Here is a 21,406-nt window from a genome sequence, read left to right as displayed (position 1 = left end):
CTTTAATATGGATCTCAAAGCAACACGGGAACAGTTCTAGACATACTTGTCCATTTTTACAGCAGCTCTTGGAATTAGAGGATTCAGTCACCTGAATTCATATGGGGGCTCTCACCTAGCAAGACTAAATTAAACATTAATTTCAATAATTCTGAGTAACCAATAGCTTTCAAACTATTCCATGGTGCTGCCTAGGCTCAAAGCATAATTCTAACTTTAGGCACACATATCCTGTATTTAAAACAGATGGGCTCAAATTGCATAAGTCAGGAATCCCAAAAATGAGAAATGCAGCATTAATGGTTACCAGTGAAAAAGCCAGGTATAATTCATTTACCATTGCATTTCAAAAACATTCTATGACAAAGACATGAATAAATCATATTGCTCCAGGGAATAAGTTAAGTGCTTTAAATCTCATTTCTCTTCCTTCAACTCCTACTTTCGAGTTGCTGAAACAAATGAGATGAGGATTCTTGGAAAACAGATCCTTTTAGTAAACAACTTGAATCTTATTGCATGGTCTTCATGCCAAGATAATTGTATTTATTATTACTATTATTATAAGCACACAGGAACTCTACTAACAGACAAAATTGTGCCAGACACTAGGCAGAGAGAGAAAAACATGATGCACATGGCAGATAACTTAAAAATCTAAGCCTAAGACAAGAAACAGCAGGCTACAGTGCCAGGGGAGTTCAAGGATAAACCCTAATCTCAGCTCACCAGCAGCTCAGTTGTTTTGGTGGGCACCATTGCAAAGGACATTTGAGGAAAGATTTGAAGACAAAGTTATTCCAGTGTTTGCATATTTGAGTGAATTTCTCCATACTGTGGAGTCAGTGTCGAGGCTAGCATGGAATAAGGAATTAACACCACAGGCTAGTACTGTGACTGAACAGAATTTCGCTCTCCTACCAGCATCAGTGTGACCAGTGTATAGCTGCTATTTGGCTATGTCTGCCTGTCTACAATTATTTGTGGAGGTATAGTATATAAAAAAATTGTTTTTCATAACTTGATGAAATGGAAGGCACATTTACATCAGCAACTTTTAAACAGTAAATAAAAAACCACAAGAAATAACTCATGCTGCATTCTTACCATGATACCACTGCTTAGCCTGGAAGGTGAAAACTCTGAATTTATTCACATTTTATTTACATAACTTTGCATGACAAGAAGGAGCTGAAGGAAGATTGAGATAGTATGAAAAACCCTACAATCTAGGCATTCAGTAGTCAGCTGTATGTCACCACCTTGGATGGCCACTCACGGGAGAATTGTCTGTTCCTCCTTGGCTTGGTCAGGCTCTAGTTCCTGGGGTGGATGATGCCAGGCAGCTGCAAGGCTCAGCAGCTGCCTTCCTTGACTATGGGAAATGTCAAACAACCTTAATAACAGGGCTTGCCACCTGTCCCTCCTGTAATTATGTTATTAATATTATAAGCATCCTAAAGCTGAGGATGAAAGTGTTGACTAGGGCTAGCATTTATCTAGGACTTCTATTAATCTGCATGTATGTGAAATTTTCTTATCTGAAAGATGACTGCCTTCATTAGCACTGAAATTGTTAGATATGTTGTGCTCCCTGAAATGTATGCCAGTGAACGGACTAGATTTTACCTTTGTGGTAGAGCCATCACAGCAGCAGTTTGCAGTACCACTTCTCCACAAAAATATACAAAGGGTCAGAACATGCCCTCCTAAAATAAAACCTACCCACAGAGATGATGGAAAATGAATTCAGTGAAGAATTTCTTCCATTTCTCCCCACAGAATTTTGTCCTTACTGTTTTGCGAGGGGAATGAGGAATCCTCCTGCAAGGAATGTTCTGAAGAACTGTCCCAGACTTAGTCCCCAGGAATGCATGCAGAGCCCAAAAAGCCAGCATGGTCCAAGCTCAGCCACATGGAGACCACATGCTCCTGTCAGAGCTGACGCTTGCTCGAGGCAGCTCTATCGGAGCCACACAATCAGGAACTCCCTCTGATTGTGACGATGCCACATCTGATCCCTTCCTTCCTGAATATAAATAGTTTCATTCTCAAGAACAGCCAGTGAGATATTCATCATAATTTCATGTTGCTATTTTTAAAAAATAGATACACAGCTTTGTCATGCACAACTTCCAACAGGAAATACTTTCAGTTTGTGGGAACGTAACTCTTACTGACCAATAAAGCATTACTGCCCCATTTTACATGTTTTATTATGGCTATCCAATTTAATATGGACAATTTAAAATTACCAGTTTTGTAATTATGAAGTACTGAAGCATTTTGGTTATAGTCTTATTTCACTTATTATTAGCAACTGCCTAGTGAATTTAAAGGATCTTTCAACTAATAATGCTACTTTTTAGCCTGTGGACAGACTTGTTTCTGCTCATATTTAATAGCTTTTATGAGGGAAAAATTCTACCAGAACAATTGAGTTTATTCACCTTTTTCATTTTGTCATACCAATGGTATACATTAGTTGTTCATGAACATTATACTTTCAATTACTGGCATTTCCTGAACCAATTAATGCAGAGTTACATTCTTTGGATTCTGTAAATTTATTTTGTCAAACTTCCCAGAGAGAGCTAAAGGGTAAGAATGTTATCCCTCTGCATGCATTTTCAATGATTTTCATTATAATATTTTTTTTCCATAATCAGAAGTGTTGGCAGGTTCCACAGAATACACACCAAAAGGTGTTACAGCCTCTTCACAGGGTGACAGAAGCAATTCACATGAGGGGAACATGTAGCAGAGCTACCTGCAAAGAGCTATATGAGGCTGATGAAAAAAAGCCCACAGCACTGTTGAAAGACACTAGTGACAGTCCACTCAGCTACAGAAGGACACTGGCTTTAGTCTCTTCTGTTAAGCAGGAATACTTTTTGCATCCCTTCTCATTCACTTCCTAATTTCCCAATAATAATGTATTAACATCCTTCTGACAATTTTAAAAAGCAGACATTTTTACTGGTCAATGATGAATGCTTCTAAGTGCAGCCTAGCTGCTTATCCTAAATTTTGGGATAGGACATCACCTATTTTGCACTTCCATAAAGTTAGCACTGATGATAAATGGAAGAACCAAATACAGATCCTAACCTAAATCAGCCATGTAGTCTCCAAGTAAAAGCTGAGAGGGAAGCCATGGGAATGCATGTTCTTTGGGAGTCGAATCTATTTTTTTATTTCAAGCCATAAGAAACAGCCTTTTCTGATTACATTGCATTTCTTAAGAGGGGCATCAGGTACTTCACTAGAAGATAATGTGACTTAAAAATAAGTGCTAATAACTTAGTATGGTTTTGTTAAAATATATACTGTGTCATTCTTTGGAGCAAAAAGCATATTAGATCCACATTTTACAAATTTGCAGCTTTCTTTCAGCTTATATCCTTCAAAAATAAACATGACTGCTTAACAATAAGTTACAAAGAAGAAGACACATGTTCCTGCTCACCCACATGTTCCTAGTGCATGTCATAGACAAGTATAAGATGCACAAGAAATAGAGTCCAGAATCACTGTGAAGTCTTCAGAGCCATTTCCTGACAAATTTAGGAAAGGAACTTAATGTATGGGAAAATCTGGCTTTTCATAGCTAATTTCAAATTTTTTACTTTACCATTTGCTGATGTCAGATACAATAATGTAACAACAGCTGCTGGTGGTAAGGATTGATACCATACAGAAAAAGCTGTGTTCTGAAAGACTGAAAAAGGTCTTTTCTAATCTAAACAATATCTGTGATTCTATAAAGCAAAGGTTTAGCAGTAGGAAAGAATAACATTTTTTCCTTCTATGCAAACAATTGCAATACAGTGTGTTGATATAATTTTTGCCTAAGTCTCAACTCAGATGCTTGTAAATTGCTTTCATTCTAACAGTACACACATAATTCCAGTCAAAACACATTTTTCTAATTTAATTGTAGATTTACTATAGTATTATAGAATTATGTACTCATAAAAACACACAGCCAGCTACATGTGGTATCTGTATTGTGTGAAGTCTCTGTTACTGTAGGTTTCCACATTAAAAATCGGTTTTGGTAACAAAAAATGAGTACACATAATGTTATGCAGAAGCCAAGAGGTTTAGAAACACAATCACTGAAGCTTTTAAGTAAAGCACAACAGCTCTTTAATATGTAGTCCAGAAGCCATTCCATCCTGAAATTACATTTACCAAGCTGTCTTCAGCAGCCAATTATTTCCCTTTGTTTTGGCTAGGCAAGGCAAGATGTGCTCCAAACATATGAAACAGTGTTTTATATGCTTTTTGTATAATGTTTACAGAAATCTTAGTAGTTAATAAAAATTACAAAGAATAATAAATTAAATTCACTATTTATACTCAATGTTTAGTTAAGAATTTTATTTCTAAATGTTTTGGGAATTGTACAGATGAGAGCTATATGTAACAACTTTTCTAAGAAGCTACACACTTAGTTGAGTATTTCCTTCTAAATAGTTGACAGTAGCATCTTCTGAGAATTTAAAGAGGCACTTTTTGGAGATGTAGGGATAGAGAAAAAAGGAGAAAAGAGGCAATATCTGAACAACAGTCCTTACACATTTGCAATGTAGACATCTTTGTGCTTCTCGAGTGCTTCTATATCATGCTCCAGTTGTCGCAGCTTTAATTCCAGCTCTTCTTTATGCATCTCCTTGTATTTGGTGTCTGTTAGTACTGGAAGACCCTGAAATGCATGATTGAGCTCCTCCCAGTTCTTTTTCAGTGCCTGGTGCCATTACATGAAAAGGAAATACATGAGAAAAACTTAAAGTAAGAACAATATGTACATAAACTACTTGAGTTTTTTATTTATATTACATTTGCTAAGTGTCACTGCAACGTAAAAATAATAGATAAATACATTAATAATGTGTAATCATCTTAACTGGACCAAATTAATTAAATCCTTAAGAGTTACAATACTTGGAACTCCAGTCAAAATTCAGCAGCAGTTTCAGACCATCTCACCACCAGCTTAATTTTCTGTAATTGAGACTTTGTTCAGACTATGGTCACCAAACTGATTCCACAATACTTAAATTCTATAAACTACTTTGAAAAAATTCTGAATAATTGCATTCCCCTTCTAATCTACATTTACAGTAACAACTATAGGTAATTTATTTATCATTTGGACTAAAAACTCCAACTGACCCTATCAATAATAATTTCAGTAACTACCTCTCTTGAACGCTGCTGTGCAAAGAATTACCTTTCTAGATAAAGTGAACTGTATCCTCCATATACAAAACCTCGAGATTAAAACCCTACCTAAAAAAATTAAAAACACTGTAATCCAAAACTTATTCAGAAACCTGTTAAGTTGACACCAGAGGCAACACTTTTATCCACCAATATATGCTGAAAGGAACCAGACTGTGGTAGCAAATAAAATTTAAATTTTGTCTTTATAGCCTTTCTTACAATTACCGCAACTATTGCTATTACTTTCTCTCCTCAAAAGTATAATCAAAACCTACACATCCTATCCACACATTATATGAGGATTTAGTAGAGTTTAGTCAGTACATCAAATGAGCTCATGAAAACTATATGGGTGAATTTAATAATCACAGCTAACAAGGAACTGAGACAGTAATCAGTAAATAACATAACATGCCTATCAGTGAGAAAACACTTCTCCAGTGTGTTTATGGCTCCAGTTCTGTCACCTTAGAGGATATCACAAAGTATATTCAAAAATAAAGAACTGAAGTTACTCTCTTTGGAACTAATGTTTTCAACTCTTCTCCATAACTAGAACTGGATTAAATTGGCACACTGATTTTATGGCACACTGTGATTTCCAACCTCATGTCCTTCAGTATTATTTAGCAGCTTTTCTTACAGACTGGCTAACTGATGAGCATACTGAAGTTAAATTTAGAGGGTTTATTCTTACACATATTTAGCTTTGTAGAGTGTTGTTTCTATTTCAGAACTCAAGGGCTCTTGTGCTTAAAAAATTGTCTTTTGTTGACCGTATGAATTAACAAAAAAAATGAACTCACATGCCAACACTAAGAAAAATGTAATCTTTAATATGAACTAATATTTAATGATTCAAACCAGTGTATTTATTGCATAGCAATTCATGCTTTTTGCATATTCATATTAAGCATCTAAGCATTGTTCATAAAGGTTATCCCAACAATCTTCATATACAAATATCTGCATAAATTTAAATACCTTACCTCATCATGTGAAACTTAGAGCAACAAGGATATTTATTTACTGCCTTGTAATCATACTTGTCTTTGCTACCCAAGGCTATAAAGTACTTTGATAAGGCTCATAGTCTACCAGGCATCAGGTACAGTTTACAAACATTTAGGCATAAAAATAAATCTCATCTTTTCAAAAACTTTCATAGAAGAGTCATTTATAGTTTCGTTAAATATTCTTCTTGGTGTACATTAGTAAAAACTGGTTTGGAAATAATTGAAAACAATGAATTTTAAAACATTAGAGCATACACTCAAAGTTTTTTTATCCCTACAAAGTGGAGAGATTAAAAGCAGATCATGACTCTATAAAAATCTCCTTCACAGCTCCTCCAGCAATGTAACATGCTGACCACTATTGCAATAGGCTACTTCACAAACTGAATATCCAACTCTATTTATGGAATTCTAATACATGCTGGATCAGTGAGAAATATGTACTGCATTTATCAACATTCTCTTTTATTCTCATAAAATCCCAACCAAAGTAAGCATAATGGAGAGTTCAAAAAATGTTGGCACAAATTACTTCCCTTTATTTTTGTAAGGTCATGAGGCTTGATTTTGGTCTCAGGCATCTATTGCCACGTATTCTTTTAAATCAGATAGTGCACATGTGTTCACTAGCAATGTCAATTATTTTAAAGGACAGGAATTCCCATATGTCTACAGCTGAGTACTGGGTAGAAGCCACATACCCTGGGGACACTAATTCCTCCTGACAATATAACTGTGTAAGTAAGCCCGTGAAAGTGCAAATGTTTTGGAAAAAAAAAATAAAAGAAATACTGAGTTAATAAAAACAATCTAAAAACTTAAAAATTTTTAAAAAATATTCCAGTGCATTCCTGTATTTTAAAAATATATAACATCATCTTAATCAAACTAAATGAAGAATGGTGAGCAGCTGAACTCACATGCCTTTTTGAATGTGTATTTTTGCTGCATAGTTAACTTGCTGGACTATCAGCTTGTCCCATGCCTTTCCCACCATAAATATATCCTAATATTCAAAAAAAGCATGCTGTTTTGTTCTTTATATTGCTGCAATATCCTTGCTGCAATATCCATGCAATATCCTCTCCTCCCTCCCATACTCCTTCCTAGCTTCTACTGCTTGTTGTATATGCCAGACACCATTGTGCTGGACATTTCACTCCTTGCTCATTAACCAGTTAGTCTTGCAGGTGAGTTAGACACTGTTTTCTCTCTAGAGGTTTTTTTTTTTTTTGGTGGGCAATCAGCATCTTAGAGCTGTCCTTTTGTCTATTAATTTGTTTCAGGTGGATGCTAAGAGCAAGTTATTAAGGGACAGACTGATAAACATATGTCATGTAAGCTTCATTTTCATAGGAAATTTGGCTAAAAAGTAGTCAGGAAAAATTCCAGTTCAAGGGTAGAGTATACTTCTAAAATGTCTCTTTTGTGCTCTACTTCTTTTATGGTATTAATTCTCTCCAGAAAATTTTCATAAAAACAGTATGAAAGACAGCATCTGAAACAGCTTGATATAATACGAATTTTTCAGTCATAGTTCTGCGACTATATTGCAATTTAATTCTGTTTCCCTTTTTTGCCACATTTTAAAGCATGACTTTATGCTTTAATCAGTGAGGTCACAATGTGAAGACAGAAACTGCCAATAAAAGGGGCTATATGCTGCATTAGGAAAAAAATGTATTTCTCCATGAATAAGTGTCACTAAATCCATATAGGTGATTTTCTGCTCTTTGAAGTTTCACTGAAATTCCAGGTAATTAAGGCAGATAAGAATCAAACAGAATTGAAAACTGGATTAAAACTGTAGCTTAGGGCAGTTCCTTTCACTTGTTTACAGTTGTTCTACAGCTCCATCTAGTGAAAAAGTGGCCAACTCATTCATCTTAAAAAACAAAATACTATACTTTTATTATTTATATGGACTTACACTACCCCATTTAATCTTTTGTACATGTTACTAGTTACACCAAACCAAAATACGCACCTTCAGAACATTTGTCCTTTCTTCATCAGAGAGAGATTTCATGGCTTTCTTCTTGAGTTCCTCCAAGATACGGGCTTCAAATTCTTCCTTCTCTCTCTTAATTTCTTCCCTTCTCCGTGTCACATATTTTGGTAAAACACCATAATTCTGTAAGGAGAAGGAAGAAGTTCCTCATTTGTGCTTTTAAGGAAATGAAGAGATACCTGTCATCCATAATATATTACATTTGCAAAAATAGCTTGAAATGACAATTTGTGCCACTGAGCATTAAAATCCTAATTCACCGTCTTCTTAAAAGTGTCAAACATGATTATCCTTGCAGCCTGAGCAAAATATATAAACAATTTCCTTCAATTTATTTTTACAACCTTAGGAAACAACAGAATCCAGAAACCAAAATTTCTATTTATAAGAACTGATGGTTGAGCAAGGAGTTTGAAACCTGTTTATGATTGCGAGCTATTTTACATTTTCATATAGTGTCAAATTCGACGACTGGAAACATTTCCTATAAAATTTCTTTGAAAGGTCTTCCTGTACCTTGATTTTTGCTGAACATTGCAACATACAAGAATATATACATGAAAACTGGACTAGTTAAGGATAAACTATCCCATACTGGATGTGTTTCTGTGAAGAAAAAAATAACTTCTGAATACTCCAGATGTTCCTGGGCAAAACACATCTATTTTGGAAGCTCATCTAGCCAGACGATATCAGAGTCTACCCTCTTTCTACTAAATGCAAAATGATTCACATATCTTTTAATGTCAGGTAGCACCATGACTAGCATTTTTTATATACATGTTTAGCCATGGAAAAGTACTGCAAGGGCTTCAGGTTCTTTTTTGCATAATGCTCTGTCATGAGTTATGTCTTATGTCATCTCATTGTTTGCATAATGCTCTGTTCATGACTTACACGTTTAGGTAAGCCAGACTCTTGATGCATCTTATTTTCCTGGGTAGGGGATGGACTGTTCTTGTGCTTGGAGGAGGCTGTCCCCAAAGGCATGTCAGTTCTCCCAAGCTCTTTGCTTTCCAGAGCTGTCTTTCATTGGGTCCTACTTACCCTGAATAAGCTGCTGTTTGGTCTCTTGAAGTACATGGTCAGCACACTATCACCTGCCTTCCTGAGCAGGAGGGCATCTGGAACTACCACATGGCCTGTGCCACCTAGACTACTACTGATTATCACACCCCTGACCAATTCTTTCTCATTTGTAAGTAGCAGAACCAGAAGAGCATGACCACTGGTGGGCTCATCCACCATCTGTGAAGAAAGCTGTTGTTGACATGCTTCAGGAAGCATTTTGGACTCATCCCATTGTGTTATCCTTTCAGCAGATATCAAGGAGAGTGAAGTCTTCCATAAGAAGCTGCACTGTGATCTGAACATCTCCTAAAGTTTCTAAAAGAGATTTCATCCAGTTCTTCGCCTTACTGGGTGCTCCATAACAAGCCCACTTTTGACAGTCGCTGGCCTTTCCTCTGATCCTGACTCACAGGCTCAACCAGCCTTTTGCCAATTTCATAGAAGAGCTCCATATATTTGAACAGGTCCTTCATTCAAAGGGCAACCTTCCTCTCTTCTTCCCTGCCTGTCTTTCCTAAGCAGCTAACAGAACTCATCACAGAATACTATGTCTCCCCATTAGACACTCCATGGGTTCCCAATGCAAGACATATGCCATTGCTTTAGAACAATCATTCTGCAAATTCTTTTGGCTGACAGCATAAGCAAATGAAAACAGAGCAAAGGCAAGGCACAAATCTAGTGCCAGTGATTTCTTCTTGATGAATGCAAGAGGTCCAACACAAACACCTGTGGTATCTAAACATCTCAAAAAGAATAATAAATATTTCACAGGAGAATGCAATAGTGAATCTAAAAGAGGCATTACTAATAGTATTTCCAATAAAATTTAATAAAGCTTACCTTTTTTTTAATGTATTTTGGAACAAGTCCTGAAGGTTCAAGGGGATATTTATCTCCCTGTCTTGTATCAACACAAAAAGGTCGAGGCTCTTTAGGCGCCCCCTTGATAACAGCAATTGCATTTTTATTTATAAAATCCTTTTTAATCCGAATAACTGGGCGGTATGTCCTCAGTGGCACTGATAATGGAAGCACTTTTTTACCATCCTGTTCTTTTTTTCCTGTGAATAGAGCATGTAAACATTCTCAGCAATAAACACGAGGAGCTTTGTAATTTCATGTTATTACACTTTTCAAAAGGGAAAAGCTGTGCACAGAATGATACAAAAGTAGAACTCAGCAGTATCTACAATGAAAGAATTGCCTGTCAATGAACTGTGATGTATGTTTGTTTGGCCTAACAGAAGTTTCATAACCTAGGAAATACTATGTTGTTTCAGATGGCTTTTCCTTATATGTCACTCATTTCCCCTTAACTGCTGTAGTACAGGACTTTTTTCAAATGTAATTGGAACTTCTTTTAGTAGAGGTGCTCATTGTCAGAGCCCTCAAGCAATAATGGCCTCGTCCAGTCGCACCTGGGGCATCCATCCCACCCCCTTGGGCTCAGGAACCCCATTTCAGCTGCCAATACCAGGATGAGCTGTCTCAGCCATGTCTGCCCCTAGTCTTACTCCTGAAGAGCTATGTGGAATCAGTAGAGGAACCTGGCCTGTAACCCAAATTTGCCTGATGGTCACTGGGACAATGACAGGACAGACTTTCCTCATCACCCCACTCTACTGGCCTGCTGACATGGTGGGACTGCACTCTTTTGGTGAGGTCTTTGCCCAGCCTGCATTGTGGTTGCCCTCAATGTCTGACTCATCTCTCCTTAGGCAAAAGCCCTGCTCTTGCTGCTTCCTAACCCCTGGAAAAAACTTCTCACAATCCTTTCTCCAGAGTATATAGAAACTCTTCCATTTTAGTGTAATCTTTTCTCCAAGGCACCAACAGAAATTCAGTAGTCTCCTAAGTAGTCTCACTTTTAGTGAGCAATTAAGAATAATTATTTCCCATCATATTTCCCACTAGACATAACTCTAATTCATGATCATTATCAGAAATAATTATTTGATTCAGGTTGTCTGAGTTCATGTTCTTCTTTGGCAGAAAATAAGCATAATGTCACAAATGACAGGGTTCATTCCTACAACAGCTGGTTTCCTGATTCTGATCCCATGAACCAGTACTTTCCTGCAGTTTGTTTTTACAACCTGATACCTTGCCATAACTTAGTACTGTAGAACACACAGACTTAACTCCCTACTGTAAAAAAGACATTTCATTGCATATATTTTCTTTCTACACTTACTTGGTGCTAGTTTGGGCTCCTTGGAATGTTTCTGCAGAAAATCATTTGGAGATGGCACTGCAACTTTTGCTGGCCCCATAGTTTTCCACGGAAATTTATTTTTCTCTGCTTCACGTTTCACAAATGGTCTATATATGGATATATACCTTAGAGGTAAAAGAATACCCATAAAGAAGTTAAGGGTCAGAAAACTATTCAAAATAGTTCTTCAAAGAATATACTTTTTTGCAGTAGCTCATGGCAAAAGCCTACTCTGTTTTGTTTTGTACTCTCTCCCAAATAAAGGCCATAATTCACACAGCCTCCATGCTAAGGCTAAACCCACTACCGCACTGACAAATGAATTTTCTGGTTCTGAACTTAGCTTGCTTCTTCCTTCTGCTCTAGTATCTCTGAGATCAGGATTATTAAGCTTGGGGAAATGACTACCAATTATAAGTACTGAACACAGACATTCTGAAATTCAACAAAATCTAAATTTTGGAAATAAACTTGAGTATTTCTTGCATTAATTAATTATGGTCCATGGTGTGATTCTTGGGGTGTCCTGTGCAGGGCCAGGAGTTGGACTCAAGCACCCTTCCAACTCAGCATATTCTATAATTCATGCTTGATAAAAGATGTCAAATGTAGTCAAGAATTGTACAGGATGTCCATGATCATCAGTTTTCCTTATTACTGTCCACTGTATCATTGTCTCAATGTTCCTGCTGAACCACCTATTACAGACTCTTATTAGAGATTAGATGAGATGGGTGACTGCCCTGAAACAGCACAGCACACTGCAGACTCCTTATATTACACAGATATGATCTACCATCCTGAACAATGGTAATCAGTGGTGGGTTTGGCACTGAAACAGCATTTGTGAAAATCAGTAAGGCTCAGACATGAAAAGCTATATGCACATGGTATGCACACACTGCTGTTTTGGTCTAATGTTGCATATGCCATGGCAACTTCTGCTTTAATCAAAATCTCCAAAAGAAGCCAAATGCTGATCATTAGCTGATTAGCAACGGCTTGCCTCTATCTGAAGGATTGAGCTGTCACAGATGTTTGCCTGAGGAAGCAGAACTCTCTGCTCCTGAAGCAAAGGCTCCCTCACTGTACTTTTAAAATCTGTCTATCTTTAGGAAACATATCATATTAATTTATGGCAGGCAAAAGCTTATGAAAAACTGCGCTTCTTTTATAGAAAAAAAACACGTTTATGAAAGAAACTATTCCATGTTTTCAAGTAAGGATAAAAAGGAAGAACAAAAACGATTACATATAGTGCAACCCATTCTATGGAAATACTAAAATAGGAAAAGAGAAACCATGTAATGCTGGGCCACTGAATGTGTATATTAGTGGCAACACTGATAAAAGCTCTTGTCCATGAGCTGCAAATGTCCAATACATGTATTTGTACTTGATCATAACATTAGACCATGTCAGAAGACTTCACTAAAATTGTGGAGTTGTTTTGTCTTTTGGAGATTTGGTCTCCAAAATCAGAGAGGATTACGTACATAAGATTATACATAAAATTCCTGAAATACACCTAATTATAAGGAATGAGGTTTTATTTATTTTTTTCTGTTAAATTCATGGCAAATGGCTGCAAACATTGCACAAATCCAGCAAACTGATAAATAATAGCATTCCTCACAATATTCTAGGAGTGGCATTGTAAGCACACAGGAGAGAAAGGCACTGAGGGAGGGATTATCAGTCTTGGAATGAGAAGACATTGAGTTTCTTACATACTGGCATGAGGTAAAGACATTATTTATAGACAGCTATAGGTACTCCTTTGGACAAAGGGATAGGGCAATTGCTATCTTTTCAGTGACTTTCCAGGCCAAGAAAGTGGCTCCATGCCACACACCAACATCATAGGGTTAGGGAGGGTTGCAAGGAAGAAAACATGGTTATGGGGAGCATCAGAATCTAATCTGTTCACCTTTTAGCAAGAGGAAAAAAGATGATATATCTGTAAGACAACAGAAGATGACACCAATTCCTTAGGTGTCATCTTGGGATACCAAAGCTGGAGAAAATGAGGATGTTTGCTGTGGTTTCATGAGTAGCACCAGTCAGTTGAGAGTGAAATATATATTATTTCATTTGGCAAAAAAAACCCCAAACAACAAACTAGATTTTGTATACATTAGTTAAAACTGCACAGGTTCATCACTCCTGTTAGCAACTGAGTATTTGTCACACTGTGTCACCTTCCAAAACAGGAAGTGTGGTGTCAACAGAAGTGGATGAGATCAGAAGGGGATTTAGTCAGAGTATAGCCTAACCAAGGAATCCCTTGCCTAAACTGAACCGATGGTCATGGAGTATCCAAATCTCTGAATGGTATTGGACAGGAATGGATTTAGCGTGCATGCCTTGCCATACTGTCCTTTCACCTCCCTCTGTCTTCAAAAGTATCTCTGCCCAAAAGTATATCCATTCACAACGCAAACAAACTAAATTAAAACATCTATTTTTACATGGAAAAGACTCAGAACTAGAATCTCACCAGTCTGAATCCTTTTACCTGAAACAGGATAAATATCTTTGTTTTAATGAGTGTCACTGATACATGAACTTATTTTAAAGCTATTTAGTTATGACCTATATTACCCCTTCACTGAAGATGCTAAGTGTAACAGCCCTCTTTTATATCAACAGGGACTTGAAAAAACCCACATCTGCATACCTCTTGGCAAAAGGCCTTTTCTTAAATTTTTATGGTAAGAGGTGAAAAAGGTAACCAAAAGAAACCATGTCAGATGACACACCAACACACGGAATGCATGGAAATTGGAAATCTCAACTTTTCAGCCACTCACTCAGAAGTTGTTTAAACTGAAAATAACAAAGATGTCACTTAATTTCTGTGCACAGGAGTGTTCTGTAAATTATCAACTAACAAGATGTCACTGAAGACACCAAACTTAATAATCACCTCATGGAGCAGACTGTAAACCTTCAGATAACAAAAGAGATCACAATTAGGTTGGAAAAGACCTCTGACTTAGTGAGCTCAAGCTAGGACCAACCACTATTTGCCAAGCAGACCACGGTACTGAGTGCCACATCCAGTATTTCCTTAAACACCTCCAGGGTTGGGACTCCACCGCCTTCCTGGGCAGCCCATTCCAGTACCTAATTACCCTTTCTTATGAAGAGTTTCGTCCTAATGTCCAACCTAAACCTCCCCTGCTGCAGCTAAGGCCATGTCCTCTTGTGCTATCACTAACTGGCTGGGAGAGACCAACCCCCACCGGCTGCACCCTCCTTTCAGGCAGTTGTAGAGCGATAAGGTCACCCTGAGCCTCTTCTTCTCCAGGCTGAACACCCCCAGCTCCCTCAGCTGCTCCTCACAGACTCGTGCTCGGGATCCTTTACCAGGTTCCTTGTCCTTCTCTGGACACGCTCAATGTGCTTCCTGTTGTTAGTGACCCATCAGGAGGAGGAATAGCTATGCAAAAACTAGTTTGGGGTTTTTTTTTAATACCTGTTAGCCGTTAAATGCATGGCCTTGCCAGAACCAGCCACGCTACCTACAAGGGGCTCCGTCACACCCACGTACCTGGCAGGTTTGCCGGGCTTCTCCGGCCGCGGCGGGGGCTCACCGGGGCCCTCCTGGGCACCCTGCGTGGCCATGCTCCCGCCGCGGGACCCCGGGCACGGCAAGCGCCCGCCTATTCGTGGGGCTCCGTGCGCGGGATGCCCGCCCCGCCGAGGGCTCTGGCCGTGGGCAAGCGCGGCCTCGCCGAGGGTCTCGGGGCGGGGCCGGCGGCTGTTGTCAGTTACCGGGGAAACCCGTTACGGGACGGCGCCATGAGGGGCGGGGCCTCCGCCGCCACCTGCCCCGCCGCCGAACGGCTGCGCAGGCGCGGCTGCTGCCGGTACGGCGCGGGCGGCGCGGGCGCACTGCGCGCGGGGGAGCAGGGGCGCGCCGGGCCGGTGGGCTGCGCGTGCGCCGTACCTGTGGCAGCGCCCCCCGGTACGTGCGCGCGCCGCGCTCAGGGCGCCGGGGGCGGGGGTGGGACCGGCCGGGGCTGGGGCTGGGGACGGGACGGGACGGGACGGGACGGGACGGGACGGGACGGGACGGGACGGGACGGGACGGGACGGGACAGGGCAGAGCAGGGCAGGATAGGATAGGGCAGGACAGGCAGGGCAAGGGCTCCGCCGCCGCTCGCGAGAGGAGGTGGCAGCCCCAGCCCGGGGCTGTGCTGGCCGGGTCGGTGGGTGCGGTCCGTCCGGCTCCCTCCCTCCTCCCATCCGCGCTTGGACTCCTCAGGGAGCCGCTGCAGGAGCTTGGTGTGGGGGCTGATCTCTTGGCTAGCCAAGTAATTGGGCCCACTTTTCGCTAGAGCCTGTCACCGGCAGCGGTAGTTTAAACTGTGGGGCATGGCTAGCGATGTGTCGGTGCTGTCCACGGCGTGTGAAGGGTCGAGGCACAGTGCCAAAGCAGAATGTCGCTGGAGGCATGGGTGTAAGCTCTGCTGCAACAACCCCACCCTGCTGGCATGGCGTGTGCATCAGAAGTTGGGTGGGTGGATCATTTGAGCTGTTTTTGCTGTTAAAGTTTCGCCAGTGGACAAAAAATTATTTCAAGGAAGTGGGTTGTAGTCAATGGTTGCAGGCTTCTGTGTACATGTGCTTCTTGTGGGTGGGTGAAAGCTGAGTTACACGGGAATAGCTTGAAATGAGTAGCTAAATAAAGGAATTCTCAGGAAGATTTTGCTCCAGATTAACTTGTTGGTTTTAAACAATACCTATGGCCTAAATTCGTAAGGCAGCCCAGATGTTACACCCATTATTTGTGTAGTGCACCCCAAGTGACTGCAGCTCTGAGTTACTCTGTAGTGGAGCAGGACATGGCAGGCAGGACACTGTGCTTGGCGTGGTTTTCATCCTTTAGTTCACACACAGTGCTTGAAGTGATTCTTACACTCAGGAAATAAAGTCACTAAAATATTGTCTGTATGGTTTTTGGGTTTATTTGTTTCTGAATATAAATTTTCTACATCTGCAAGCTTAATATGAAGATCTCCTTCTGTCCCTAAAAGGAATATATACCTATTTCTGTATGTACTAGAGTGCATTGCTATTGCAGTACAGCTTTAGAGTAATACTGGATATTAAAATTACTCTTCACAGTTTGTTTTTCCTTTTTAATAACTATTAAAAAAAAATCTTATATTGCATCTACACAGGATGAACCCCTTATACTTCACAAGGATTGAGGAAAAAAACCTGTACAGTGTGATGCGCCCATCTTTACTTTGATCTATGCCTTGTAATTACAGCATATCCACCAGGTCACAGTTTTGGGTGGAAACACGGAGACTTACTGTTTGCATGCTCATCTTTGCACAGAAGTGAGCAAATGCTCTTCTCTCTGTCCCCCTCTCAGTTTTAGGGACATTTTTGAGAGTCTTTCCCCCTTTGCCCAAAATGTCACAGACAAATCATGTAATCCAATTACTGCTCATATTGGTGCTCATTTCTCTAAGTAAACAAAGCACAGTGTTAGGAGTTTCTTACCTGGTTGGAAATCCATCTTTCTTAGTTACTTCTTTTTCGTGGGTAGAGTGTCTTCATGATTTCTCTCTGTCTCTCTCTCCCCTCCTCTCTCTGCTCCCAAATTACACTCAACTCAATTCCAGTATAGGAGCTCTTCAAAAATCCCTTGCTTGGTTTGCCATCCCTTCAGAAGAGATTTGAATGCAACTCATCTGGCCTTGCTGTTGCAGAAGACTGTGAGTTATCTGTGTGTTTAAGTGGGTCTCGCATTTGTTTTTTTTAGAAAGAAAGTATTAAAAAGTAATCAAAGTTTTCTTGGGACGTGGGTCAAATGCATATTTTGTTAACATTTTGATTACAAGAAGGTAATCAAGTTAATTGTTACTCATAAATGTGTAGTTAAAAGCAAGTCTACTAGAAGAAAAACTAATTGATTTTGAATGCCTATAAGAAATATTATATGCAAACAGTATTATAATGTTAGGCTTGGATGTCTGTGTTTACCTTGAGGACATGGACTGTTTGAAGTTGGATTCATCTTCAGTGAATTCATCTTCCATCTACAGTGGAAACAAGCTGGAACTATGCAGGAAAGGGGAATGAGTCTTACTCTAAAAAAATACCTCCTTGGCACTGATGAAATCGTAGCTGGATTCATGTTTGAAGTCTTGTTCTAAATTTTATATCCTTGAGGGTTTTTGTCTAGATGTTTGCTGAAGGACTAGTTACTGTTTGGTGTTTTTTGTTGTTTTTTTTCTTTCTGAAGCAGTTAAGTGGATTGTCAAGTTGTCTTGGAAAAAAGCACACAATAACTCATCAGAAGATGTTTCACATTTTTCAGTATCAGCCATTAAGACTAATAACCCAAAACAGTCTTTCTAGTTTGTGTTTAAAACTGATGCTTTCAAGACCTGTTGCATTCGCACAGATATGGAAGTCATGGTTCTCAAGCCATTCTCTTCTTGGAAAGAAAAATATTATCCTGATGGGACCTCCAGGTGCTGGGAAAACGACAGTTGGGAGAATAGTAGGCCACAAACTGGATTGCCCTGTCATAGACATAGATGACGATGTCCTTGAAACTACCTGGAATATGAGTGTGTCAGAAAAACTGCAGGAAGTTGGTTGTAAGGAATTTCTAGAGGAGGAAGGAAAAGCCCTGTTGAAATTCTCAGCATCTGGAAGTGTAATTTCCCTTAGCGGATCTAATCCAATGCATGCTGCTGGCATGCAGCACATGAAGGAAAATGGAATAGTTGTGTATCTGGATGTGCCCACAACAGTCATTATGAGCAGGCTGAAATCAATGGAAGTGGATCGTATCGTGGGTCTGTCTCCTGGTGTTTCACTCAAGGACATACTTCAGTTTCGGAAGCAGTTCTACAAAAGGTGGTTTGACATCCGTGTTCTCTGTGGAGGGGATATTGCAGCAGAGGTTGTAGCAGAAAAGGTACTTGATGCTGTGAAGAGATACCAAGACTCTGAACTGGAAACTTTCATTTCAACTAGGTCTAGTAGGTCTGGAAGGAGTATGGAAGAAGACTCTCATAAATATTTCAGTGACGTTGTCACTCAGGGCTTAGCCCTTGATGGAGGACTATTTGTTCCTGAAAGAGGACTTCCAAAATTCACTGCTGAAGAGTGGCAAGGTCTGATTGAAGCAACTTACACTGAAAGAGCCCAGGTGGTACTAGAAAGATGCATACATCCCGCTGATATTCCTGCTTCTAAACTGGCAGAAATTATTGAAACTGCTTATGGAGAAAACTTTAGTTGTTCTAAAATTGCCCCAGTCAGGCATCTGGCAGGCAATCAGTTTCTTCTTGAGTTATTTCATGGACCAACAGCATCATTTAAAGATTTTGCATTACAGTTAGTGCCACATTTATTTGCCTACTGCATCCCCAGAACCTGCAATTACTTGATTCTGGTAGCTACTTCTGGGGACACAGGGAGTGCTGTTCTAGATGGCTTTAGTCGTCTCCATGACACTGACAAACAGAGAATTGCTGTGGTGAATTTTTTTCCTGAGGATGGAGTAAGCCCGATTCAAAAATCACAGATGATTAGCTGTCAGAAAGAAAATGCTTGGTCAGTGGGTGTCAAATCTGATTTTGATTTCTGCCAAACAGCTATAAAGCAAATCTTTACTGATTCTGATTTTACTGGCTTTCTTACAGTAGAATATGGAACAGCTTTAGCTGCAGCAAACTCCATAAACTGGGCACGACTGCTTCCTCAGATAGTTTATCATGCCTCTGCATACCTTGACCTTGTTCATCAAGGTATTATTTCTTTTGGAAGCCCTGTAGATATTTGCATTCCTACAGGAAACTTTGGCAACATGTTAGCTGCTTTCTATGCTAAAATCATGGGAATTCCTATTAGAAAATGTATTTGTGCTTCCAATGAAAACAATGTTTTGACTGACTTCATAAGAACAGGTGCTTATGATTTGAGGGGGAGAAAGTTAATTTCCACTTTTTCACCAGCAGTAGATATTTTGAAGTCCTCCAATCTGGAGCGATACTTACACCTGATTGCTAATGAAGATGGACAACTGGTGACACAATTATTTAATCAGCTGGAAAATCAGGGCCACTTCCAGCTACGGAAAGATCTACTTGGGAAGCTTCAGCAGGACTTAGTGGCTGGCTGGTGCTCTGAAGAGGACTGTCTAGCTGCCATTCACTCTGTGTACAGTACTACAGGATATATTTTGGATACACACACAGCTGTTGCTAAAGTAGTTGCAGATCGATTACAAGATAGAACTTGCCCAATTATTATTTCATCTACAGCTCATTATTCTAAGTTTGCACCTGCTGTCTTGAGGGCCTTGAGGATTGCAGAAATAAATCAGAATCCATTAAGTCAGCTTCACTTGCTGAGTTCTTATGGTGCTCTGCCTCCAATCCACTGGGGCCTATTAGAGACCTTGAAAAAGACAGGAAATGGGGATCACCAGGTCTGTGCTGCTGATACGAGTGTGCTGATGGGCCACATAGAAACCTTAATTCAAAATCATTTTATGAAAGTTTTTTGAGCAACTGATCCAATGTCCACAATTGCAATACCTTCTTAACAAGCTTCATGTTTCACTAAAGCCATCATTCATCTGGCCTGTGTTGAGTCCACAGCATATCACACAATTTTATATTCAGTTGTCAAGCTTTCAACAGTATTTGTAAGTAGCATGTGTGAGATTTCTAGTGGCAGTGAAAGGTTGTGAATTGAGAGTGTAAAAAGCTGGAATACCGTTTTGCAGGTCATACACAGTAGAGATGCCAGCACTGCTGGCTTTCCTTGGAAGTGCTGTCTCTTTCTCAAGCCTCAAGCATCCCCCATGGAAGGAGACAGATAATGAAATCTGACCTTTCTGGAAGTAATTGCTCTGGTTTTGTTGCAACAATGATGTGAACCTTTGGTTGGTGGATATTTAATTAAACTTTAACTCATTTCACTTGGGGCACTGAAACATAAAAAAGATACTATAATGTTACTATAATGTTCATATGTTACTAATGAGGGTTGATTTCACTACAAAGATTAAAGTATCCTTGTATTGTTAATCCTTGAACCAGTGAATTTGTGATATATTACCTTCTTGTATAATGTTTTTTATGTATTGTGAGGCCAGTGTCTAAGTAAAAAAGTCTGGTCATTTTGGTTTTAACACCTTTTTCTCCCAGATTTCTTCCTGTGTCACATAGAATACCTAATTCAATATTTTTAATATATTTGAGGTGTGACTCTTCCTTTGGTGTCTTGTAGTCTCTTTCCTAGATGTTTTTTTATTTGAACTTTCAACTTTACAATTGTTTTTTAGTACTATAGAAGAATGTGCTAGTAGTAACAGCTGCCTTCTTAAATAAGAACCAGACTTCACCATTTATTTACATATATTTTTTGTATTATGTTTTATCTTTCGGATCATACAGCTTTTCTTGTTCTAATTACTTATGTTTTCATATTTTTCTGAAGTTAATTTCCTTGGTGTTCTATTCTATTCATGCTTTGCATGAATTAATGTAGGAAAGAAGCTTCCCAAATTGCTTGGCATCTCATCAAGGAAAGTGAAGGATGAATTCCAGTGTGATAGCATCAGAAGTGTTCATTATGTAACCTAAAATAGATCTGTGTGGTTTTCCTAATGACAGGCTCTTTGCTGGGTTTTTTTTCTGAAGAAAAAAATAGAGTAGATTGTCCTAGATCATGTGGTTATAGACAAATATTTTCTGCTAATTGAAGGTTATATTTTGCAAGGACATAAACTACATTTCACACTTTGAGACATGGTAAAATAATGTATTGGAAGTTTTGAGTGCCATGCAGTTAGAGGTAAAGAGCTAAGAG

The 21,406-nt window shown here is 39.3% G+C and overlaps 2 protein-coding genes across 7 annotated transcripts; one reads left to right on the top strand and one right to left on the bottom strand.

The window, feature by feature from the left end:
- Positions 1 to 4,371: 4,371 nt before the first annotated feature.
- Positions 4,372 to 15,327, bottom strand: ENKUR (enkurin, TRPC channel interacting protein). The gene is made up of 5 exons (XM_085050495.1): positions 15,105 to 15,327; positions 11,528 to 11,673; positions 10,174 to 10,394; positions 8,236 to 8,382; positions 4,372 to 4,753 (listed from the first exon to the last, which is right to left on the bottom strand). Exons 1-5 carry the CDS (start codon positions 15,176 to 15,178, stop codon positions 4,580 to 4,582), a joined length of 762 nt encoding a protein of 253 aa, XP_084906621.1. The 5' UTR covers positions 15,179 to 15,327; the 3' UTR covers positions 4,372 to 4,579.
- Positions 15,242 to 20,726, top strand: THNSL1 (threonine synthase like 1). 6 transcript variants are annotated; one of them, XM_085050489.1, is made up of 3 exons: positions 15,242 to 15,525; positions 17,202 to 17,286; positions 17,820 to 20,726. In XM_085050489.1, exons 1-3 carry the CDS (start codon positions 15,242 to 15,244, stop codon positions 20,094 to 20,096), a joined length of 2,646 nt encoding a protein of 881 aa, XP_084906615.1. In that variant the 3' UTR covers positions 20,097 to 20,726. The 6 variants fall into 6 exon arrangements, with proteins under 6 accessions (XP_084906615.1, XP_084906614.1, XP_084906617.1 ...); XM_085050488.1 differs by having other exon boundaries at positions 17,817 to 20,726; XM_085050491.1 differs by having other exon boundaries at positions 15,454 to 15,521; positions 17,199 to 17,286.
- Positions 20,727 to 21,406: the final 680 nt, after the last annotated feature.

Source organism: Lichenostomus cassidix, chromosome 2 (assembly GCF_008360975.1).
Source record: "Lichenostomus cassidix isolate B80296 chromosome 2, HeHo_3.0, whole genome shotgun sequence".
NCBI classification, from domain to species: Eukaryota; Metazoa; Chordata; class Aves; order Passeriformes; family Meliphagidae; genus Lichenostomus; species Lichenostomus cassidix.
Note: the sequence above shows the minus strand (reverse complement) of the source record. Positions and strands in the feature narration are given on the sequence as shown.